The sequence below is a fragment of the Neopelma chrysocephalum genome, unplaced genomic scaffold (genome assembly GCF_003984885.1).
Source record: "Neopelma chrysocephalum unplaced genomic scaffold, ASM398488v2 Primary Assembly neopelma1_98, whole genome shotgun sequence".
Lineage (NCBI taxonomy): Eukaryota > Metazoa > Chordata > Aves > Passeriformes > Pipridae > Neopelma > Neopelma chrysocephalum.
The window spans coordinates 3,082,034-3,103,204 of record NW_020897761.1 but is presented as its reverse complement, the minus strand read 5'-3'; the positions used below and the strand labels follow the sequence as shown (position 1 = coordinate 3,103,204).

At 41.0% G+C, this 21,171-nt stretch overlaps 2 protein-coding genes and 1 long non-coding RNA gene across 4 annotated transcripts; 2 read left to right on the top strand and 1 right to left on the bottom strand.

The window, feature by feature from the left end:
• Positions 1-271: 271 nt before the first annotated feature.
• Positions 272-17,827, bottom strand: CUNH1orf112 (chromosome unknown C1orf112 homolog). Its single transcript, XM_027694607.1, has 24 exons — positions 17,699-17,827; positions 17,145-17,184; positions 16,310-16,398; positions 15,027-15,131; positions 14,346-14,486; positions 13,189-13,351; positions 12,771-12,855; positions 12,116-12,254; positions 11,574-11,654; positions 10,979-11,043; positions 9,438-9,586; positions 8,728-8,836; positions 8,022-8,208; positions 6,917-6,999; positions 6,478-6,529; positions 6,082-6,171; positions 5,248-5,433; positions 4,463-4,585; positions 3,482-3,577; positions 2,940-3,053; positions 2,422-2,526; positions 2,028-2,108; positions 1,184-1,297; positions 272-881 (listed from the first exon to the last, which is right to left on the bottom strand). Exons 1-24 carry the CDS (start codon positions 17,795-17,797, stop codon positions 564-566), a joined length of 2,814 nt encoding a protein of 937 aa, XP_027550408.1. The 5' UTR covers positions 17,798-17,827; the 3' UTR covers positions 272-563.
• On the top strand, positions 888-14,172 carry LOC113973067. The gene is made up of 5 exons (XR_003536110.1): positions 888-1,235; positions 1,680-1,863; positions 12,145-12,261; positions 12,339-12,493; positions 13,897-14,172. It is a non-coding gene; the product is annotated as an uncharacterized LOC113973067 (long non-coding RNA).
• Positions 17,825-20,988, top strand: METTL18 (methyltransferase like 18). 2 transcript variants are annotated; one of them, XM_027694678.1, is made up of 2 exons: positions 17,825-17,936; positions 18,431-20,988. In XM_027694678.1, exon 2 carries the CDS (start codon positions 18,649-18,651, stop codon positions 19,687-19,689), a length of 1,041 nt encoding a protein of 346 aa, XP_027550479.1. In that variant the 5' UTR covers positions 17,825-17,936; positions 18,431-18,648; the 3' UTR covers positions 19,690-20,988. The 2 variants fall into 2 exon arrangements, with proteins under 2 accessions (XP_027550479.1, XP_027550480.1); XM_027694679.1 differs by having other exon boundaries at positions 17,835-17,936; positions 18,434-20,988.
• Positions 20,989-21,171: the final 183 nt, after the last annotated feature.

Genomic DNA, 21,171 nt, shown 5'->3' with positions numbered 1-21,171 from the left:
GCCCTTAGAAATGGCTCCTTTTAACTTTTTAGCTAAGAGATGATTTTAAGATGAATGTACATTTTACTCAACTTATTTATTTCTGTTTATGTAGTTCTGTCAGTGGATGGCACAAGTGGTGCCAGGAATCGTGCAATGAATGACCATGAACTGCTAAAGCACCGTGTTCTTTCTGCTCTTAACTGTGACCAATAAAGATTATTTTTAAGAGATGACCCTAGCCTGGAGTGGAACCAGCAGCAGAGGTATGTTCACAGAACAGTGTAGAGCCTTAAACTGTTATTCTTGAGTGTATTTTAAAATAAGGATAAAAACACCTCCTGCCCATTCACCTGTAGGTGACAGGAACAAAGTAACTGTTACTTTTACAACAGACTCAAACCTCTTAGTATTCAGAATACAATATCATGGAATGCTTATCTCCACACAGTAGAAAAACAAACAATATACAAACAAATATACAAAATTGGCAGTATACAAACTGACAGCTCAGATGCACAGCAGTGCCCATTAAAACACATCAACTCCTTCCAGCCACTTACTGTGAAACATGGGCCAGCATCTCACCCCTCAGTCCATTTTGGCACAGGTACAGTGCAGACAGTGTTTTCTTCTGCAGCACTCGTGGTACAAAGGCACCTCTTCCCTCCCTGCAGGGAGCTGAGCTGGCTCCTGGTCTCAGCCCCAGGAGCCCTCACCGTGCGCTGTCCCTGAGGGCGGCTATGGCTGCGTGCAGGGCCTGCAGCTTCACTGCCAGCCACGCTGGGGGGGGGGCCTTTCTGGAGCAGCAGCTTCACAGCCTCCACTGCCCCCTCCATCGAGCCCACTGCTGACTTGTACTGCTCCTCAGAGGGGGGGTGACAGGCTCTCTTGGCCAGGGGCTGCAGATTTCAGTAAAAATGAGACATCATTTTAGTGCTCTGTGTAAGTAATCAGTCCTCACCCAAGTGCAAGAGAACCCTTAGATAGAACAGAGCTGCAAGATGCCCTTGTCCTGTGAGAGTTCTTGCTGCCTGGCAGGCACTACAGACCATTCAGGCCTTATTAAGGGCCAGGAGTGCTGGTGACCTTTTTTTTTTTAGACCATGGAGGGCAGCAAGGCCATCTTGAACCTCTTCAGAGACTTCCCAGAACTGACAGAAATCGACAGTAGGGCCCAGATAGTTTAAAGGAGCACATGTACCTCTCCTGTTGACTCCAGTTCTCCGTCCCCTTGCAAAACTTGTGCACTCCAGGTAATCCTTTCTTGCTTCGTGCGTTCTACTCGTGCTACTCTTGTCTCTTCTACCTGCCTTCTCTAGGGAGGAAACCACAGGAGAGGTAACTAAACCAAGACAGCATTACCAACCTTCATAGGCTCAATTTACATGCCAGAACAAAAGGGAGGGATGGAGGGAGACATTTTAACGTGCAGCTCAAAGAGAGTATTTCTCACCCACTTTTCTGATCAGGAGATTAAAGTTACCTGCAACTCTGGTTTAGCATTACTGGCAGTTATCAGTTCTTTTGCAAATTATCTGCTTGTCAAAAGCTGCTAATCAGAGCCCTGCCTTAGGTTAGAGCACGACAGGCATCCCCTTCCACAGTGTTTGTGTTCTGCAGCAAAAGCCACCTACTCTTTAAGAGGATTTCTTCTAATATGCCAAAAGGACTAAGATGTTTCCTACATGTTCATTTAGATTTCAGAAACTCATCCAAGAGAAATGGGGAAGGAAAGCATACCAACCAAGTGATGAAATCCCTGCGTGCAATTTAATAAGTTTTTTGTTTAAGGAGGAAAAAGCAAAGCATTTAAACCAAAGTTGGGAAGTACTGAAAGAGCACTGTGCATAGGAATGGCAGTTGTTAATTCTGCTAATTAAAGTAAGTAGAAAATTTCAACCAGATCCCAGTGACAACAACTTGTTTTAAACTTATTTTGAATCACCATGCAGACGATGCAGGTTTAGACACAGGCTTTTTACTGCTTATAATGGGTGTACAGTATCAACTGAGAAGGCAGTAAAGTGGTTCAGCAACTTACATACCTTAGCTAGAAAATTAACAACTTTGTTCTTAGCTTCTTCAGAATTAAGGCACTGAGGAACAACATCTTCATGGCTTGTTTCCTGTCAGAAATATTAGTAGTTGATCAGTACATTGATGTTAACAAGGGAATGGACAAAGCAAAAAATCTTCCTATGACAGTCCCTGCCCTCTTGCAACCAACCTAAGCAACCAGTGCTTAATCTTCCTTCACTTCAGCTCCTGAAATCACTTCCAACTGCACTAGCTCCCATTACTTTTGATGTGCAATAGCACTTGTAACACTAAGACCCAAATTGCATGATGAAGAGCAGCAAACATTTAAGACAGGAGAATTTTTGTGCAGTAAAAGTTACGAGAGCCAAACACGTGCACCCAGAGTTGTGCTCTGCTCACCTCTGCAAAATGTGTGAACGCCTCCAGCGCGTGCTGGTGAATCAGCCAGGTCTGGTCAGCCAGCAGAGAGGCAAACAGACACGACAGCTGGGGCACAACCTGCCTCTGCAAGAGGAACAAACACCCAAAGAGTTAGTTGTGCATGTCTTGCCATCGTGATTTATTACTGAAGAATGGCTCTAAGGTCAAGGGACAGGTTTGGGAAATGCGAGAGTGCTACTGCCCTGTCTGGCAAAAAAACCCCAAAAACACTGTGAGGGAGGTGATGTGTTCTTTCTTCCTAGAGGTTTAAATGTCAGTCTGGTGAGAAGCAAAAACAGTGAATAAACCAAGCATCTTACATGCACTCAGCATGTCTTCATGAAAAATAAACCTGCCATACACCATTAATGAAGTCTCCAAGACAATTATGTCCTGGCACTCCTATAAGGATTTAATGAAGTGTATATTTAAATAAAAGGTGTATCTTTTCATCAAAAGACTGAAGATGATTTCACTAACACCACAGTTACATTTACCTGTGCTTCTTGTGGTATAAACACTTTTCCCATGGAGGACAGAAAATCCACCATCGCTAGACGAATGTGATCCGGGGGATCCAGCTGGAAAACCAAAGACTGCAGGGCAAATACCTGTGGAAAACAAACCACAGTGAGGCTCCGTCAACAGACTGCAGGTTAAAATGGTGCTCTCTCATCTCTAAATCCAAAGACACTGAGAAAACTGGACTTAAACCAAAAGGAGGGGCTGCACCTCAAATAAAATGGGGTAAGGTAAAGCTGCAGTGTGCAGCTTAGAAAGAAATGAGCAGGCTCCACACAGCACATCCATGTATCTCAATATCTTACAGAGTAACTGGAGATTTTGAAATGCAGTGTTAACCAAAATGCCATATGCTTGGTTTAAAACCCAGGAAAGTAATCAAACAAGAAATAAAACTAGAAACCTTCATATGTTAAAAGGCGGCCAGACTATGAAATAACTCATTTAAGATTTCAGCAAATCATGGAGAACTTGGTTTTCATGAAGTAAATTACTCATAAGAAGGGATTTTTTTTACCTGAGTAATCAGTTGAGCATCTAATGCTTGGATGAAAAATTCCAAAAGGTGAAGTAATAGACACAGTGTCTGCTGGAGACATGGCTCATCTGAGACCTTCAAGAGATGACAACATTGCATTTTAACTTATGGAATAACTACTTAAGAAAGAATTTCAAGTTATAGCAGTGTTCCAAAATTCTTAGTCTGACTTCACACACATAAAACACTGCATTGTAAGCAGAAGAAAATAGTACAATAATCATATCAATACTTCTAAGTAGTCATATTTTACAAGACCCTTTTCTTTGATTTTTATTAACAATATTTCTTAGCCCTCATCTCCTTCCACCGCTCACTAAAATAAGCAGCTAATCTGAACTATTTCTTTTCACTCCTCAGTTGCCAAATGTCCTCATGAGCTGAGGTTGGAAGAGACCTCTGAAGGGGCACATTGTTGGCTCCTCTTCACCCTCACTCTCAAACTTCCTTTTTTAATCAGAAGCCCGAACCATGGCAATCCTTTTTTCTTTTCTTTATGCAGCTGCAGCCATGAAGAGGTAACACGGTTGCAAGGGCATTGCCTGACCCCCTCAAATCTGGGAGGAGGGTGTGTGTTTCCAACTGCCAGGCTGTGCACTAATCAAACCACTGTGAGTTTTGTTCACATGAACATTTAAAACAGACCAAATCCGTAACTGGTGTGAATCAGAATGAGGAGTTTCTGATTTCTCCTTGAGCAAATCTGAATCTGACACTGAGTAACAGATGGAGTCAGAAGGAGCCACATATGTAACATTCAGGAAAAGTCAAACAGCTTCCCAGAGCACAGGCCTGCCCAAAACATAAGCCAGCTGAGAGCAGATGGGCAGCACAGTTACACTGTGCTTTACAGAAACAGTCCAATCCAAGTAAAACAAATTAGTAACAACAATGTGAAGAAATATCACCGGCCTCTCAAAGACATCATGTTTTCAGCACTGGAGCAGCAAATTCTCTTACCTGCTTAGCCTGGAGAAGAGTCCAGAACTGACTGAGCACTCCCAAGACAGATGCCTTAAGTTCTGCCTCCAGAGTGTCATCAGCAAAACTGCAGGCAGCCAGCAGGACAGAAAGGGCAGTGTTCTAGGAGGAAAAAATGTATAAGACAGACCAGAAAAACCTACATGTAAAACAACCCAAAACCCCAGGCTCATGTTAAACATCTAAAATGATACAAGGTGGCAAGAAGCCCAGTGTGCTGTGTCAGCTGTACAGCACAGCTAATCCAGCAGCCCACCAGCCAATAAAGCTTCCAAAGCAAGGAAACCAAACTCCTGCGAGGCTCACATGTGCTCCAGTCATTTGCTGCACTGGCAGGAGGAATCTGGCAGCAGACACTTCATGTGGAAGCCTCTGGTTTCTCACACTCCCTCGCCAAGGAGACCAGTGAGCACCTTTCAGATTTGATGCTGTATAAAACCAGCCAGGACTTTAAAACTTAAAAGTAATTGTATCCTAAGGTATAGCATAAATCAGAAATTCTAAACAAAAATACATGTGCTCACCCAGAGAGCAAACAACTAGAATAACTTGTGAACCACAAGACCTCCACTGTCACAGCAGAGAGTCCTAAGGTGCTGTGTGCTAGAAGAAAACTTTAACATGAAGAGTTCTTGCTCATGCATATGCCAGTTAGGCATGGAAAAAACACACTGAAAAACTGAGGTGACAGCAACAGAGTCCTTATAGTTTGGAAATCCAGAGCTCACAAATTTTTACAAAGAGAACCAAATCATCTCCCTTACCACGGGTCGGAGCTCTCCCAGGGCGCGCCTGCTGTTGAGCCATCGCCGGCACTGTGCGAGCGCGGCCACACACAGCTGAGCTGCCACCTGCTTCCTAAGGTCGAGATTCAGGGCCCTGAGGGATATGTGCTGCCACACAGCCAAGTTCTCCACCTCTTCTGGAAGAAACTTATGAGCAAATTCTACCTGGAAAGAAAAGGTAACAGAAACTAAGTAGGCCAGAAGACGACTTGATATCTCTCAGAAAGCTGAGAAACCACTGCTGGTTTGCTTTAGATATACTACATGGAAAAAACAAAAAGTGTAAAACCTTTCATTTGAATAAAATTCAACTTTTTATATAAAAAAGTTGTAGAACTGCCACCTCCCTTGTCACATATAGGACATCAGAATGATTAAATGACTTAATTCTTTCAGCTGCTTGAAGCAATGGCCCCAGTGAGTAGAAGAAAGGGCTTTGGCCTCTCCAAGGTACGAAGAGAGGCACTGACAGGACAGGACACTGCTCTTGATACCTGATGTCATGAGACCACTCGGGAACACCAGTCACAGTGCAATGTCAGGACACACAGTTTTCAGCAAATCTGGGAGATGTGCTGCTTTCATCCTTAGTCAGAAAAAGGACTCCACTGCTGCCCAGCAAGACCCTTAGAAAGGTGTGCAGTCTGCACAAAGTGGGATCCACTGTGACTCAGTAATAACAACTACAATAGCAAGGACAGCGGGCGAGCACTCATCTTGGCACTTCTGAAGAGCTGAAAGAGGATATTTTAACACAGGCCACTGGTTCAGATCTCTCCTAGTAACGACAGAAGATGCTGGTGCTGTACTTGCCTGGTGATCCGGAGCCATCATGAACAGCAGACGCCTCAGCAGGACACCCAGGGCAGAGACCTGGGAACAGTCACTGGGCCAAGCCTTTAGCTGCATTAGCATAAAAGGGTAATGCATCCAATTAAATTAAGGAAAAAAATCACCACCAAGCAAATAAATTCTATACAGAACGTTCTAAGAGTTGCTATGTGGGATCATGTTGGGAATACCAGGCATATTGTTTTATATTTTTACTGTGCTGCTTTTGCTAATTATTAACCCAGTTTGAAGAATGGAAACAATCTCAATTTGGATTTAAAAAAAAAAAGAAATTCCTGTCTTTGGTCATTTAGAAAGTTTGCCAGTATAACTTGGATTAAAACTGGTGCCAAGCTGCAAATACACCGTGGTTCTTACCAAGTGGGCAATCACATGGACGTGGTGAGCACACAGTTCAGCCGTTCCATACCTGGAACATGAGAGACAGAAGCTTGTGAGTCTGTACTTCCTAAGTCTTTTACAGAATATATACTATAAACCTTGTCTGAGAAATGGCCTGAGAAATTTCCTCTAACATATTTCAGCTTGATTTGCAGACACAATTTACCTGAGATAACCATTCCAAAAAACAATAATTAAATAATAGAGAAAGTATTCTTTCTTCCTTACTTGCATGAATGAAAAAATGGCTAAGCCATTTCTGTTCCTAATTTTCAAAATGTGCTCTAAATCTGAAAATAATCCAATTCTGGGAAAATTTTGTCTTAAAAAAAAAATCTCTTGAGGAATTATGTACAACAACAGAATGAACTTTATCTATGGAAAACCTGCTTGACCTACAATAAGAGCATCTTACCGGGCAAGGAAGCACCAGGAGTCCATCGCCAGCAGAGATGTGATCATGCTGGAACCCAGCACTGCATCCAGCAGGGCATATTCCTGAGGAGAAAATATACATGTGTATATTCATGCAGAAACTGATTGCAGGCCTGCTACTACTTTTACTTCACTAATTAGTACAGAACCTAGGAAGAGTTTCAAGCTTATCCAATTTAAAATGTTTGAAGAACTCTTTTTTGTACTCCATATTCAGCTGCACCATCAAGTGAGCAGCTACACCTTTAGATTTGCACACTTTGAATGCACATGTGCATTCACCTCAATGGCCCAGAGATCCTTCACTTGGAGACATTTCATCATGTGCATCCCTTCTTTGCAAGGCAACTCTTATGAAAAAAACAATGTATTGCCAATTTTCTTTCCAGCTTTATTGGCAACCTACTGAAACCCAAATGAATAATTTTCCTCTTTTACAAACACAAATTTTACCTGGAAGATGAACACAGCATTCAGAAAAAAAGAAACAAACAAACAAACCCCCTAAATTAGGGCTGTAATTTTTTGTGAGAGCTCCTAACTTTATCAAGGTTTACATTTATCTGGAGGTACTTCTGTCTATGTGCAGTAAAAGTGAAAAACTTTGAAAACATTATGTAACGTTAATTAAAGCCCAGAATATTCCTCTGAAGTAGAAAATGTTGCTCATTACCATTTTATGATATGTTTTTAGCTGGAATCACAACAATATGGTCTACTCTAAACTTAGTATAGACTAATAAAAACAGGTAAAGTTAATAAAATTTGAATACTGCATAAAAGAAAGCACTGAACTTTTATGATGATTTGAGCTCCCTCCCTCTGAAAGAGAACAAAAATTTCCAATGCCACTGAAGTCCTCAGGAACTCTTTGAAGCCTTATTTTCCCCCCTTCCTACAAGTGACATTTGCTGGATAACTCGACTCCAGCCATGTAACTGTGTCACAGCTGCTTTCTACAGAACCACTTCTTACCTAAGCATCAATTCAGGGCTAGGTCATTAAAAAGAACCCATTCTTTTATATCTAACCCATTTTTATATATAAAAACAGCTGAAGAGATGATAAGCAAAAAGCAATCTTACCAGCTGAGGGAAGTGTGATGGGAGTGTGGAAGCAATGAAGGAGCACAGGTGGACACAGACATAGTGATAGAGGGTGATGGGAACTGCTGGCTGCCCAGTACTGATCACCTCTGGCAAACAGACAGGGAGAGAAAGCTCACCAGGACACTGCTGGAAACTGAAGAAGAGAGCTGAAAACAAAGACAGGCTGCAAGGGGAAAAGAAAAAAACAGAAGAGAAATAGTTGGGTTACAGATACGTAAATCCAAAATCCCACAGGAAACATCTGTAATATAAAATCTTAGTACCACAAAAATCTTTGACAAGGAACAATGGCAATAACTTCAGTGGTTTTACACTGAATTTATGTTTCTGACTACCTTCCTCTTTTACAAGTCCAGGTGGTTACTTGAGGGTTCAGGCATAAAAGTTTGAGATTTTAACTCAGTGAAGCATCAACAAATTAAAAACTTCTCTCTCTTCTTATTCTGGAAGTACTTTAAATACCATTCCTTCCCTGAAAAAACGACATCTCTGGTTCTGTATCCTTCCCTCCTGAGGCACTGAACATCAGATCCTGTTTGTCTTGGCAGAAGGAAGTAAATCCATAGAGTCTGACAAATTTTACTACTCAGTTGCATGGGGAACTCCAGCAGCTGAGCCCCTCTGTTTGCCTGTATGGAACGATTGCTGTGGGGAGGAACTACAACAAAAACCTCGTTAGTACCTTTTTCCTGTGTTCCAGAGAGTTTGCACTTCCTCAGGCTGAGAGGGCAGCTTGTCCATTATGGTAACCAGGAGGAGACACTGGGGCAGCTGCTGCTCAGGAGGGAGACCTGCAGAAGTTTGTTTTCAAACGTGATGCAAGTTGCCCTGGTAAATACATCACGTGTCTAAAGCGGCTTATAAAGCAAGTGTAGAGGCAAATTGATGAACTATCTCAGCCATCCCAGAATTATGACTTGTTGGTCTGGGCACAAATCAGGGAGGAGGGAGTACAGAAACAAAAAGGTGGTAATTTTCCAGCTTGAAGGCATTCTGCTTTCCACAGAAAATACTTAATTTAGGAAAAAATGGCTGTCTTCCCCCACAAACAGTACAGCAGAAAAATTTCAGCTTACTTTGAAAGCTTGTGACAAAAGTGGATTGAAATTATGCAAAAGAGCAGAACTGACAGGATTTCTGTTAACCAGGTTAACACTGAAGTTATTGTGAGTCTTTTGGAAAAGATGAATTCAGCAACAACATGAACTATGTGTTATAAAACTCATCCAATTCAGCATGGAACTGCCTATATCACAGTCCTTACACAAGAACTACAGAGAAGCAAACAGGTTCAGAATATTTCTTGTGGTTCAGAAAGTCAAAATATCAGTCCCAATCCCTTGCAGATGTTTACATAGTACCACAGCACTGGTAGCTGTATTTTCAACCCACCTAACTTTTCACTTAACACTTGCTCCATGAAAGGACTAAAGGGAAGAAGCTGGTTGATAAGAGGATCCAGAGCCACGAGAAAAACCCGGGATATTTCCTCTCGATGAACTTCCAAGATCTCTGGAGCATAGAGACTGGGAGGAAATTTGCTGAGAGGGAATGGAAAAAAAAAAAAAAGTTAAATATTCTCAGTAGCATTTTCGGTAATATTATTTTTTTCCAAAAGAACTACAGAGAAGTAAGTTTATTATTTCCTTGTTCCTGTGAAATAAAAGAAAAGGCCCCCCATTTTAGAATATCTGTTATAGTCTAAGAGCTACAACTCTGCACTCAGCTTTTAAACTTAGCATCACAATCCAGTATTTTACTAAATGTTGAAAGAAAACCTTACAAGCTCACAGAAAATGCATGTAAAATACATAACATCTATCAGAAGAAACATATCAAATCACAAATGTCAAGTAAAAAAGAAAAGCCAACGAAACACCCGTATACACAATTTGACGGTCATAAATGTAACAGCACTGATTTAACACATGACACTAAAAGGGTACCACAATTTCTTTGAAGAGAGAAAACCTTGGGCAATTAAAAAGAAAAAGAAACAAGAGGAGAATAATTCAAAAGAGATCATGAAATGAAAACCTTCCACTCTTGCAGCTTATAAAGTGATGGTAAAAATGCTGCCTTGCTACTCAAAAATCCTGTCCAGTTTCCCTGAGTGAATAAAAGTTTACAACCTTGCACTTGAGAAAGATCTACAAGGTAAGTAAAGCTAAAAAAGGAAACTCATAAAAAAATATCCCCCCAGTCTTGGAGTGAAACATGCAGTGAACTCAGGTGCACATCACACCACAGAATGTGGTTTGAATTCCAAAAGAATGGCTGAAATCAGCCCTCGGATTTCAGAGGGTAAACTATCATTAGTAGAAAGCCCATGTTCCCCTATTCTTCCCCACCACTGCAGCAAATAGAAAGAAGAGTGATAAACCACAGTGATAAATCACTTGCAGACTCTTGTTCTATGAACAAAACATTAAAAGAGCATTTGCTTCTAGGAGAACCAGAGTCCTCTTGTGAGATTTCACAGGATTATAAACATGCAGTAAAGCTAAGAAAAATTTCAGGATACTTTGTTTCTGATCCATTCTTTCTCCAGGATGAATGTTTCCATACTTTGTCTTAAGGTAGAAATGATCTGTCACAAGTCACTACTGCCACCTGCATTTAGTGTTGGATTTTTTCTTTCTGCATATTCTACCCATAATTTGTTAAGAAATGTTGACATAAGTAGTCTCAACAAAGTTAATGGTTTGTCAATATGGGACATGCACAGCACTGATCAAGAATAGGGTTAAAGTAACTATATCACACAAAAATGCTTAATTCATTAAAAATATTTTTGTTTTCTATCCATGAAAAAAAGATGACAACAGCTTTGGAACAAGAACTGTATTTCTGTATCTCAGAATACTTTAAGAAGGCAGTAAAGAGATGTTATTGAGATACTATCAATGATCAATTATTTGTACTTCACATACCTGTATATCTGAAGAAAGAGCTGATGTAACTGAGAACAGCAGTCAGAGAAGTAAGCAAGAAATTCCTGCAAAAGCCATTAATTTTGAATGGTACTTTCAATATAAAATACATCATTAATTACACTTTTTGTTCTCTTATACTGGTGTGTAAAGTACTAAACTGCAAAAATTAAGTTCTAACAATCCACAGCACAAAGCAAGAGCAAAGCAAACAATAAACAAAGTAACAACAATAAACAACAGTATCCATTTCTTCTTATTAATGCCACATCCAATTCAATAGTTCAAACAACCAACAATTCTGGAAACTCAGCCACTCTGGCCATAAAGATGGACATCTCCTGCCAACTCCATGGTGATATTGCATGAAGCAGTTTATTATACTTGTTTTTCTGGGAAATCCCTGCTTAGACTTGGGAGTATATAAAGGTGGAAGAACTACAGGCAGGTTACTGATGTTAATTATGGATGTTAATTATCCTGCCCATATGGGATAGTCATAAATTGTTAAGATATTATGAAGTACAAAGTTATTCCAGCTGCAGACCAGAGGCTTGAACTTAATCCTAACACAGACTTCATGTACAGAACCTACCTTGGTGTAGTGTACAAGGGAATTAGCAAAGAACCTGCACAGTTTGACTGTCTTCTGGAATAGCCTTAAGTCAGTGCCCTCCTGTGCAAAAGAAGCAGTTCTAGAAGTTAATATACAGAGTAATACAATAAAAAAGGAAGTTAGATTGCTAACAATGTTCAAAACCTATTTCACATTTGATTCTCTACAGACTCTGCAGCTAAGGGGGAAAAACTTTAAAAATATTTATTATGCCTCAACATTTTTAGAGCAATATTCAGAATTGGAAGGTTATCTTTTGATTGACTTTGGGATATTGTCAGTTCAGGAAATAAATTCTCACAGAACATGGTGAAAACTTAAGTGTCTCACAAAACATCCTCAATCTAAATAAAGTGATGGGCCTCACTTTCATGTGGTTTCAAAAGAATAAGGTATTCTGCCTACCACATGAAATAAAGAAAACCCAAAAAACCAAACCCAAACTACTCCAAGCAGTAATACAGCACAGAGAGTTTATCCTCCTCAAGTTCACTGTCAGCTTTGGGAGCTTTTTAACTCACCTGTATCTCTGACACCTTCATTTGCTCAGCCAGTTGCAGACAGGAGTCAAAAGACAGAAGAGTGTCCTTGCAGAGGCCCCCCAGGATGTCGCTGTGTTTCAGGTGGCACTGCAGCAGAGAGTGATGCTTCAGGCTTTGCCTGCAAGGTAGGAATACAATCAGGTATTTAACGGTCAGAAGTGATCATGCAATGAATTCTTACAAATCCAAATAACTTCTTTAGGCTTTTGTACAACACTGATTGGTGCAATATCTCTGTACACCGAAAACAGAAACTCAGAGAGAACAACCCTCTCCACAGCCATGACTGAAACAGAGGAGAGGCAGGATGAAAGCACAAGACGGTCAATCAAGCCAAAAATGTCTACAAAATTGCAGGTAAGACCTCTTAATATTATTTATTCAGACAACAGTGCTGCAAATTTTCTTCTGCATTGCAATACAAAAAGTCAAGTTCCTATTACTTTTCACACCCATTCCTACCTATGTCCACTGGCAGTGCTTGAATACTACTCCTAGCTAAATTTCTAAATTGCATTTCTCAATTTACTTAGCAAAGAGCTAAAGTGAATTCTCTAATTTCGATTTTATTTGAAACTCTGAACACAAAGCAATTGAAACCTTCATTATTTAAAATTACAGTTCAGTGACATACTTGATTATGAACTTCCACGTATTGGCATGAAGAGCATGGTCCATATTGGAAATGACAGAGCATATCTCCAGCACAGTGTGGATCACTGAGGAAAGAATAACAACAAGAGTTAAATCAGATTTAGGAGTTCACAGCAATCCCAAGCACTAAGAGAATACCAACACACTGACACTGAATTGGGAAAATGGCTCAGTGTTTAGGTGCTGCCCCTATCCTACAAACCTACACAACATGCCCCATCCCACAGAGGAAGTTTCAGGAGAACAGAAATATTTCAAGCTTCAAAATTCTGCTTTTTGAAAGGCTGGTCAGGACAGCAGGAACTGAGCACGCTCAGAAATCTGTTTTAAGAATTCAAACATACTCTATAGAAAAAAATGACTAAGCAAGACTGAAAAAGTGTTAAATCCACATATACTTGACACTATATCTGTGATGTTATCTTCAGTGGATGCAGAGCCCATGGAAATCATATCAACTAGTTCCATCAGCTGCTTCTGAAGGGAGTAAGTTTCCTTGAACACAGCTTGTAGGAGGTCAGAAATCAAGTGCAGGTGCCCACAGTACACTGATTCACTATCCTGCAGAAAATGGGAAACGAGGTTTAAAAAGAAGTTCAGGAATCACAGCCTGATTTTTCACATGCTAAAAACACCAAGAGCTTTGTCATACATTTCCCTGGGAAAAAAAGAACAAGGCACAGATGTACCTACTTTAACTCAATATACAGTTTCTGCTCCCACTCCCTGATCACTAAATATAAAATGTCAGTCACCTGCAGCCTCATTGACAACGAATGAGGTCTGCCTGGCTCTAGTGAATTTAGGGGGTTCTGGGTTAGGCCTCCACAGGTGAACTTAAGATCATATGATAAACTTCCACGGACAAACCTAAGATCATATTTGACAATACAATACAATACAATGTTAGCAACAAAGGAAGCAACATTCCAAATATTTCCCAGTACTTTCAAATCAAAATTGTTAGATAAAGGTGTGGCACCTGAGTTTAAGTCCTGACATGGAAAACTGATGTAAAAAAAGAAAGACAGAATGAAAGTGAAAATGAAAGGCAACTAAAAGCTCCCGTGTCCTTATGATAACCTGGTTTTATTTTCACTGCTTAGAGGGAATTACTGTTGCATCTGAAAGTCCAGATCTGAAAATGACAGATGTTACTTGTAAGCAACATAGAGATGCCAATCTCCATTTTCAATCCACTCTGGAACTTGCATAGAAATAAGGTAAGTCACACCATGCTGGTAACCACTGATAGCTCTGAAAATCCTGCAGCCATTAGGAGTGCACAGATCTCACAGAGCAAAATGTTCAGTGAACACTGATGCAAAATATGGAAATGGCACAGTCTGAGCCTCTCACCACCAGGTCATATTTGCTGGGCACACAGCTGAAAAATCATCTCTGGACTTGCGCAATAAGTGAACCATTTAACAGCAAAATTTAAATTAAAAGAGTTCGACAACAATATTATTTCAAAATAGGATCTTCTTACAAAGTGAGTGTTTCCTAAACCCCAAGGAGCATAAGGATGCTTCTCCTTCCAACAGAGACCTACCCTGCAGTGTGTGAAGGTGTTCTTTATGACGTAGAGCACAGAGGCAGGGAGGGAGCGGACGCTCTCCAGGGGCACACAGTCCTGCACGGAGCACACGGAGCGCACACAGCCCGTCAGGGTTTCCAGCAGCTGCACCACAGTCTTCAGGCAAGAACAAACAACAGCAATCAATGGTTTTCACTCCTGCAATAACCTCCAAAGCATCTTTTCCCTGCTGGATTGCACCCGGATTTATATGGCATTTAAAGTTCACTATTTGCATAAATAAGTAGTTCGTTAAAAAGGAATGAAGCGCCATAAAATAATACTGAGCAATTCCGTATGTACTGTGAAAACTTTGTATTTCTTTGATTACTGTTCTGAGTGTCCAAAAATATTAAAACTGAGAATTAAGTGACTGTATAAACAAGTGTCAGATTCACTCTTTAAATACAGTGAATCACATGCCATTTGTGTTAGTAACTGCAGCAGAATTTGAGATGATTTTTTAAATTATGATTAGCATCAGGTGATAGATGCAATCAAATCATTCATAAAATGTTAACTGAATTTCAGCTACAAAGGAAGATTAAATTACATTTTAACCACCAGTAGGTGGCAAAAATATTCCAAAAACCCCTCAATAGTTCAGGTAAAAGCAAAGAATGATGTAAACATCCCTTTGACAAGAACAGGACTTGCCTGCAGCAGATTCCTTACAGTACTGCATAACTCTGTGCTGTGGCTGGTTAACCCCTTGGCCTCACTGGATAACTCATACATCAAGTTATCAAAGAGCTGTAGAGTCTGTCAGAAGGAAACAAAACTTAAACCTTTTATTTATGAAGGTACACATGCAAATAGCAACACTGTTCTGTATCTGCTTGCTTCCTTGCTATGGAAGCACAGGCTACAGAGAGAACTCCCAGGAGAACTTAACGCTTTCCAGCATTTCAGTCACAAAACATGATGTACTAAGAAGCACAACCTGTATGGTTTTCCCAAATTATAGACATAAGCTGTTACTTTTTGTAAAGTATGTTAGGAAATAAACTTCCCAGCTAAACCTCTTTCTACCAAAGACTTTTTTACTTTAATTATGGGGTTAAACCCCCGTAATTTTAAAAGGATTTTCGTTTTGTCTCAGAAAAATTGTTTATTTGTTGAGAATGATCATTAACCTTTTGAATACATCAAAAGGTCTATGATCTTCAAACAATGTTAATTTGTACTTTAACACTCATCAAATGTCCAAGGACCAAAACTACTGTTTTCACTGCAAAGACAGTGAGATGCTTCCAGGCACGTACAAGATAAACAGGATATGCCTATTATTACACATTTTTCTTGTAATCTCCAAAATTTGTTACTTGACATAAAACAAGAGAAATGGAAATCAAATGGCCATTTTTACTGGCTTCTTAAAATGGACAAGCTGAGGCCTAAATCAGTAATTTGGCACTGCTTTACTTCACTTAAAATGCAAGCACTCAAGAATTTTAATAAAACTACAGCCAAAAAATCTCCATTGTTTCATCAAAAAAGAGAACATATGTTAGGCCAGTACGGTCTGAGAGTTCATTCACTATATTAATTCACAAGTTTCACAACATTTATTCATGATACACAAGTGTTGGGTTCTTCAGTTTACTTGTCCTGAGAAGCTACCTCACATAAAAATTCTCCACCTGGGACATTTTATAAAAAGACCAATCTTCTCAAAAAGAAATAAGCCCCAAAACTCTTGCTGAATACAGAAAGAATATTGTATATTTAAATCTCTCCCTACTGTAAAGAATGAGAACAATCACAGAAACAATCCAACACAAAATTGTGAAAACTCTTAAAGGGTAAAATTTTAATTTTGAATTTTGTATCCTACACAATAACTATATTGTGCAATTTCAAGAAAGAATCACTGCATTATAAGCAGTTTTTAGCACTGGACCAACTGACAATTCCACAGTTAACTGAAGCTGTCCTACCTTAGGCAATACTTTGGAGAAAAAAGTTTGTTCCAAATCTTCAAGGCTGATATGGGGCAAAAACATTTCAGTCAGGATCCTCAGAACACCTGTAAAGAAAAGCATTTAAACATTTCAGAAAAAACAATGTGTGATTATCAGAACTACGCAGCTACCTACCAGAGGAAACATAGAACTGCATCAAGCAAAACCAGATCAGGTACTTGATTTTGAGAGAGGCAACATAACATTTGCCTTATCTGAAATGCATGAAAGCACACGTACATCATCTGAAAAATCAAGTAACAGTAACAGCTCCAACATGCACAAAAACATCAAAAAGAGCATCAGACCTGACTCAGCTCAGTTGAAGGCTGAGCACAACTGTTTGCCTATGGATCTAGTACTTTCCACATTCCAGTTGCCAAGTAGCTGCACGTTTAATGTGCTGGTTGGCACTAATATACAATGTAACCGCGAATTTTAGCAAGACTCTTAAACAGTTACAAATGAGCCTCATTTTCTTTTCACTATTAGCTATCACAAGAGCTTTGTCACCTGTAAGATAACAGCCAAAAAGACAACAAAAACACAAGATAAAACGCACCCTTCTTTCACATATTTAAAAATCAGAAGTAACAGGAAGGAAAAAGCAGCCTTACATGCAGAACTTCTTTATGGGCTTTTATAAAGCTTATTCAACATGCAATTTGTAGAACATGCAAGGTCCAGCAGGATTGCTGAAGACTCTGAAAGTCACCGGTTGTAGCTTAAGTGTTTTTAAGTAGTGCAGAGTTTATAAGGCAATTGCAATACAATGATCTGTAGGAAGAGGCACTTCTTAGCCACTACTTACGAATATGCTCAGTCCAGTCTTCACACTCTTGATACATTGAGTAAAAACGTTAAAGAAAATCAAACTTGTTCTGCTATAAAGCTTATCTTTAAAGCACTTGCAGAAATCACAGTGACTTCTCACCCTGTCTCATGTTCATATGGAGGGGATGCTTCTTAACCAACGCAGGCTGATATCGCTGAGTCCCCATATGATCAGAAAAGTGTTTCTAAAATGTATTAGAGAGTAAGTCTTGAGGGGGTTTTGTTTTGGTGGTTTTGGGGTTTTTTTTTAGTGGTGTGTGGGTTTGGGGTTTTTTTGGGGGGGGGCAGGGGGAAGAGGGAATTGTTAATCTACAGCGCTGGATGAACCACACGCTATTTTCTAATCTTTTATTTCAGGGAAGGGCTGTTTGCAGCGAAACACCCGGCACACGGCTTTCCTATCCCGTGTCAGCCCCTCACAAGGTCCCACCGCTTTCCCCCCCTCAGGTTTACTCGCCCGGACCGCGGGAGACTGAAGGATGAGCCCGCCCCCCCCCCCCCCCCCTCCCGCGGCCCCGCCGGGAAGGATATGAGGAGCCGGGGCAGGACGGCGGGCAGCTCCCGGCGGCACAGCTCCCAGTCCCAGCCGCCCAGTTCCCGCAGGAGCAGCTCGGGGTCCGTCTGGGACATGGTGGCCGCGCTCCCCTCAGGAACGGGCTCGGCGGGAAAGTTCTCCCGCCATCCCAGGAGCCCCCGCGCGCCGCGCGTCAGGAAGCGGAAGCGGCTCCACGTGGGAGAAGCGGAGGGAGATCCCGCCCGGCACCCGCGGGTCGGTACCGGCACCGGGCAGGGAAAACCGGGAGGGGAGCCGGCCTGCTGCCTCAGCCGGGCTCCGGGGAAGGGCGGCGGGGCCGCCCTGCGCGGGGAGTTTGCGCTGCTTGGGACGCTGAGTCTGGAATGTGGGTTTTACCGGAATTGCCGGCTGTGCTCAGTCTGTGATCATTTAATTTCCCTGTATTTGTATTATGTGACAGATGTGGTCCCCGTAACGCTGCGTTTTCTAAAATTTAAATGGTTACAGGGTGGGGGTTTTAATCACAGAATTTTTGGGGTTGGAAGGAAAATCATCCAATCCAACCCCCTTGCCAAAGCATGGTCACCTAGAGCAGGGGACACAGGAACATGTCCAGGGGGCTGAGAACGTCTCCAGAGAGGGAGACTCCACTACCTCCCTGGGCAGCCTTTTAATGAAAATCAGGATGCTACAATTAGACTGTTTGTGCTGATATTGATGATATGTAAAACTATTTACTCTGTTTCCAGCAGTAATTCACCTGGCTATTGGGAAAACATCTGATACACCACCTGCAAAGTACGAAGTACTCTTTCCCACAGCAGTATTGACATAAAAATATCCCCTACAAAAAGACAAAAGCCAGAAGAAAAAAAGAAAAGACCACCTTTGTATCAGCCTTGCTCTTAAATGAGTGTTTCTGGCTGTAATAAATTAAGCTGACATTTTTAAACTGTTCTTCCTGAAAATGGATTTTCGATTTAATTTTGATATTGATGAAAATGAGAACAGTGAAGCAGACACTCACTTCTTACTGCTGGGCTGTCCAAAACACAAGCAGGAACCTGTGGAACAGAGCAGGAAAACTGCCGATGCTGGAGCAGACTCCATCCCAAGGCCAGGTGCTGCAAAGCACCAGGATGAGGCACCAAAGACAAAGCACTGCGTGAAAGCTGCCAAGGAGCACATTATACCTGGAGATCTCAACAAAATATTGGAAAACAAAGTAATGGAAACAGTATTGGACCTGTATCATGTAAAGGTGTCTGTGCTGGAAACGACATGTTCGGGTGATGCAGACAGCGAAGGCATCGTGTCCAAAAGTGTCTCTTCTCACTCTGATCTCATCCCAGGAGTCTATGAAGGAGGACTGAAAATCTGGGAATGCACCTTTGATCTCATGGACTACTTTTCTGAGGCTGAAATACATTTTACCGACAGGACTGTATTGGATCTTGGCTGCGGGGCTGGATTGCTGGGAATAGTTGCCTTGAAAGGTAAAGCTGAAAGAGTCCATTTTCAGGACTACAACAGCACAGTGATTGAGGAAATAACCTTGCCTAATGTGGTGGCCAACTGTGTAAATGAAGGCACTAGTGGAAAGGACAGAAAAGCCAGCAAACCTCCTGCCAAGAGGCCCAGGAAAGCAGAGGGCTCACCTGATGTGCTCACCAAATGCAGATTTTTTTCTGGAGAGTGGTCTGAAGTCACCCAGCTCCTGTTAAGCAGCAACAAACCCTTTTCAAAGTATGATATAATTCTCACATCTGAGACCATCTATAATCCTGATTATTACAGTGCTTTGCATGATACGCTGGCTCAGCTCTTGGATAAAAAGGGCCGTGTGTATTTGGCAAGCAAAGTGCATTATTTTGGGGTTGGTGGTGGTATCTACCTCTTTCAGAAATTCATTGAAGAGAGAAATGTGTTTAGAACCAGTATAATTAAAACCATTGATCAGGGACTGCAGCGATGCATTATGGAAATGGCCTTTAAAGATTCCAGTTAAAATTCAACCACTAGTCCTTAAAAAATAACTTAAAAATGTTTTAATCCCCTATCTCTTCGCTTTTTCTCTGTTATTCCGGTTGACAAATTAAGGATGGTGGTTATTGAAATGTTTAAAAAATTCTGTCTGACTAGAAGTAAAGGACTTTTCTGACACTGATTTTGCATGGAAAAATGGAGTTCTGCTTAAAGCAGCATCTGTTTATGCTAATTAATTGCCATTGATATGTATTTAAAAATTAAGGAAGTTGCTGTCCCTAGTCCTCCCCTTTCACTTTGTCAGCACCAGAATTGTACATCATACAATGTGATGAAAATATGTCACGTGGGATGACCCAGGAATGACGTGACATACTGTAGCTGAATGAGATAATTTAGCATCCTGAATTAGTGCAAGAGGCTTTTCTTGAGGTCTGGGCCTCCCTCAGATACGGTCTAACTGCAGCCAGGTTTGGGCACAGACCACACACCAGTGAGCTCTGCTGCTTTGCCACCAGAGGGGGATGTGATTGTATTTATCACTTGGGTCCTACCCTGCCAGCGATCTCACAAATCTGGGTAATGTTTCCCTGTGTAACACACACGACTTGCTCAAATCTTTGAAAAAGTGTACCAGAGAATATTTACTGCTGGGGGCTCTGAATATTCACATTCAGATTCTGACATATCGCTCTCTATTCAGCAAGTAATTAGGAAAAGTGATGCTGGTTTAGAAATGAATAAAACAATTCTGTTTCAGAAGCTGACTTGAAAGTCTTGACACAAGAGGAGCTCCTTACAACAACCAACCAATAAGCCTATGAGTGCAACAGTGGAGGATGGCAGAACTGAGCTTTAGGTGACAGCTGGGAGAGGAGACAAACCACAGTTTAACTACATTGCTGCACTTTTTTTTAAAAAAGTTTTTTCCAGAAATTAACTGCCCCATTTTCAAAAACTTGCTGGGGTTCTACTGACCACCCACACCTCTTTCATGTCTTCAGCAGTTTGGCAGGACAGAAAGCATTCAGAAAAGCCTGTGTGCAAGGCACTGCTGTTTCCTAGGCTGAAGATAGTGATGGTGCTGAAGAAATTGCCTGACCAAAAATGCAAACAAACCCAAAGAAATAAAAAACCCTGGTCCTGAGTGCTCAGTGTCACCAGCAACTAAAAAAAAAAGTCAATTGCATGTTTTGTCTTAATGAAAAACAGACAAAAAGCCATTACACAGCTGTAACATGTAGATCAAAGGCTACTGCTTCTCATCATGCACTGTTTTATTGGGAGCCCTTGCAGAAATATAAAAAAAGAGACAGAAAAAGAGGCAGTCAACCAGTGCAGTAAACTGGATGGAGGGATACTCAGTGTAGGGGAGAAGGGACAACAGTTTGAGGGTATGGAAAAACTTATTACAGCAGCAACCTAAATCACTTTAATTATTGCATAAAAGTTCCAATCACTGAAGACTATGAACATCGGCCTCAAATTTCTATTTTGACCCTAC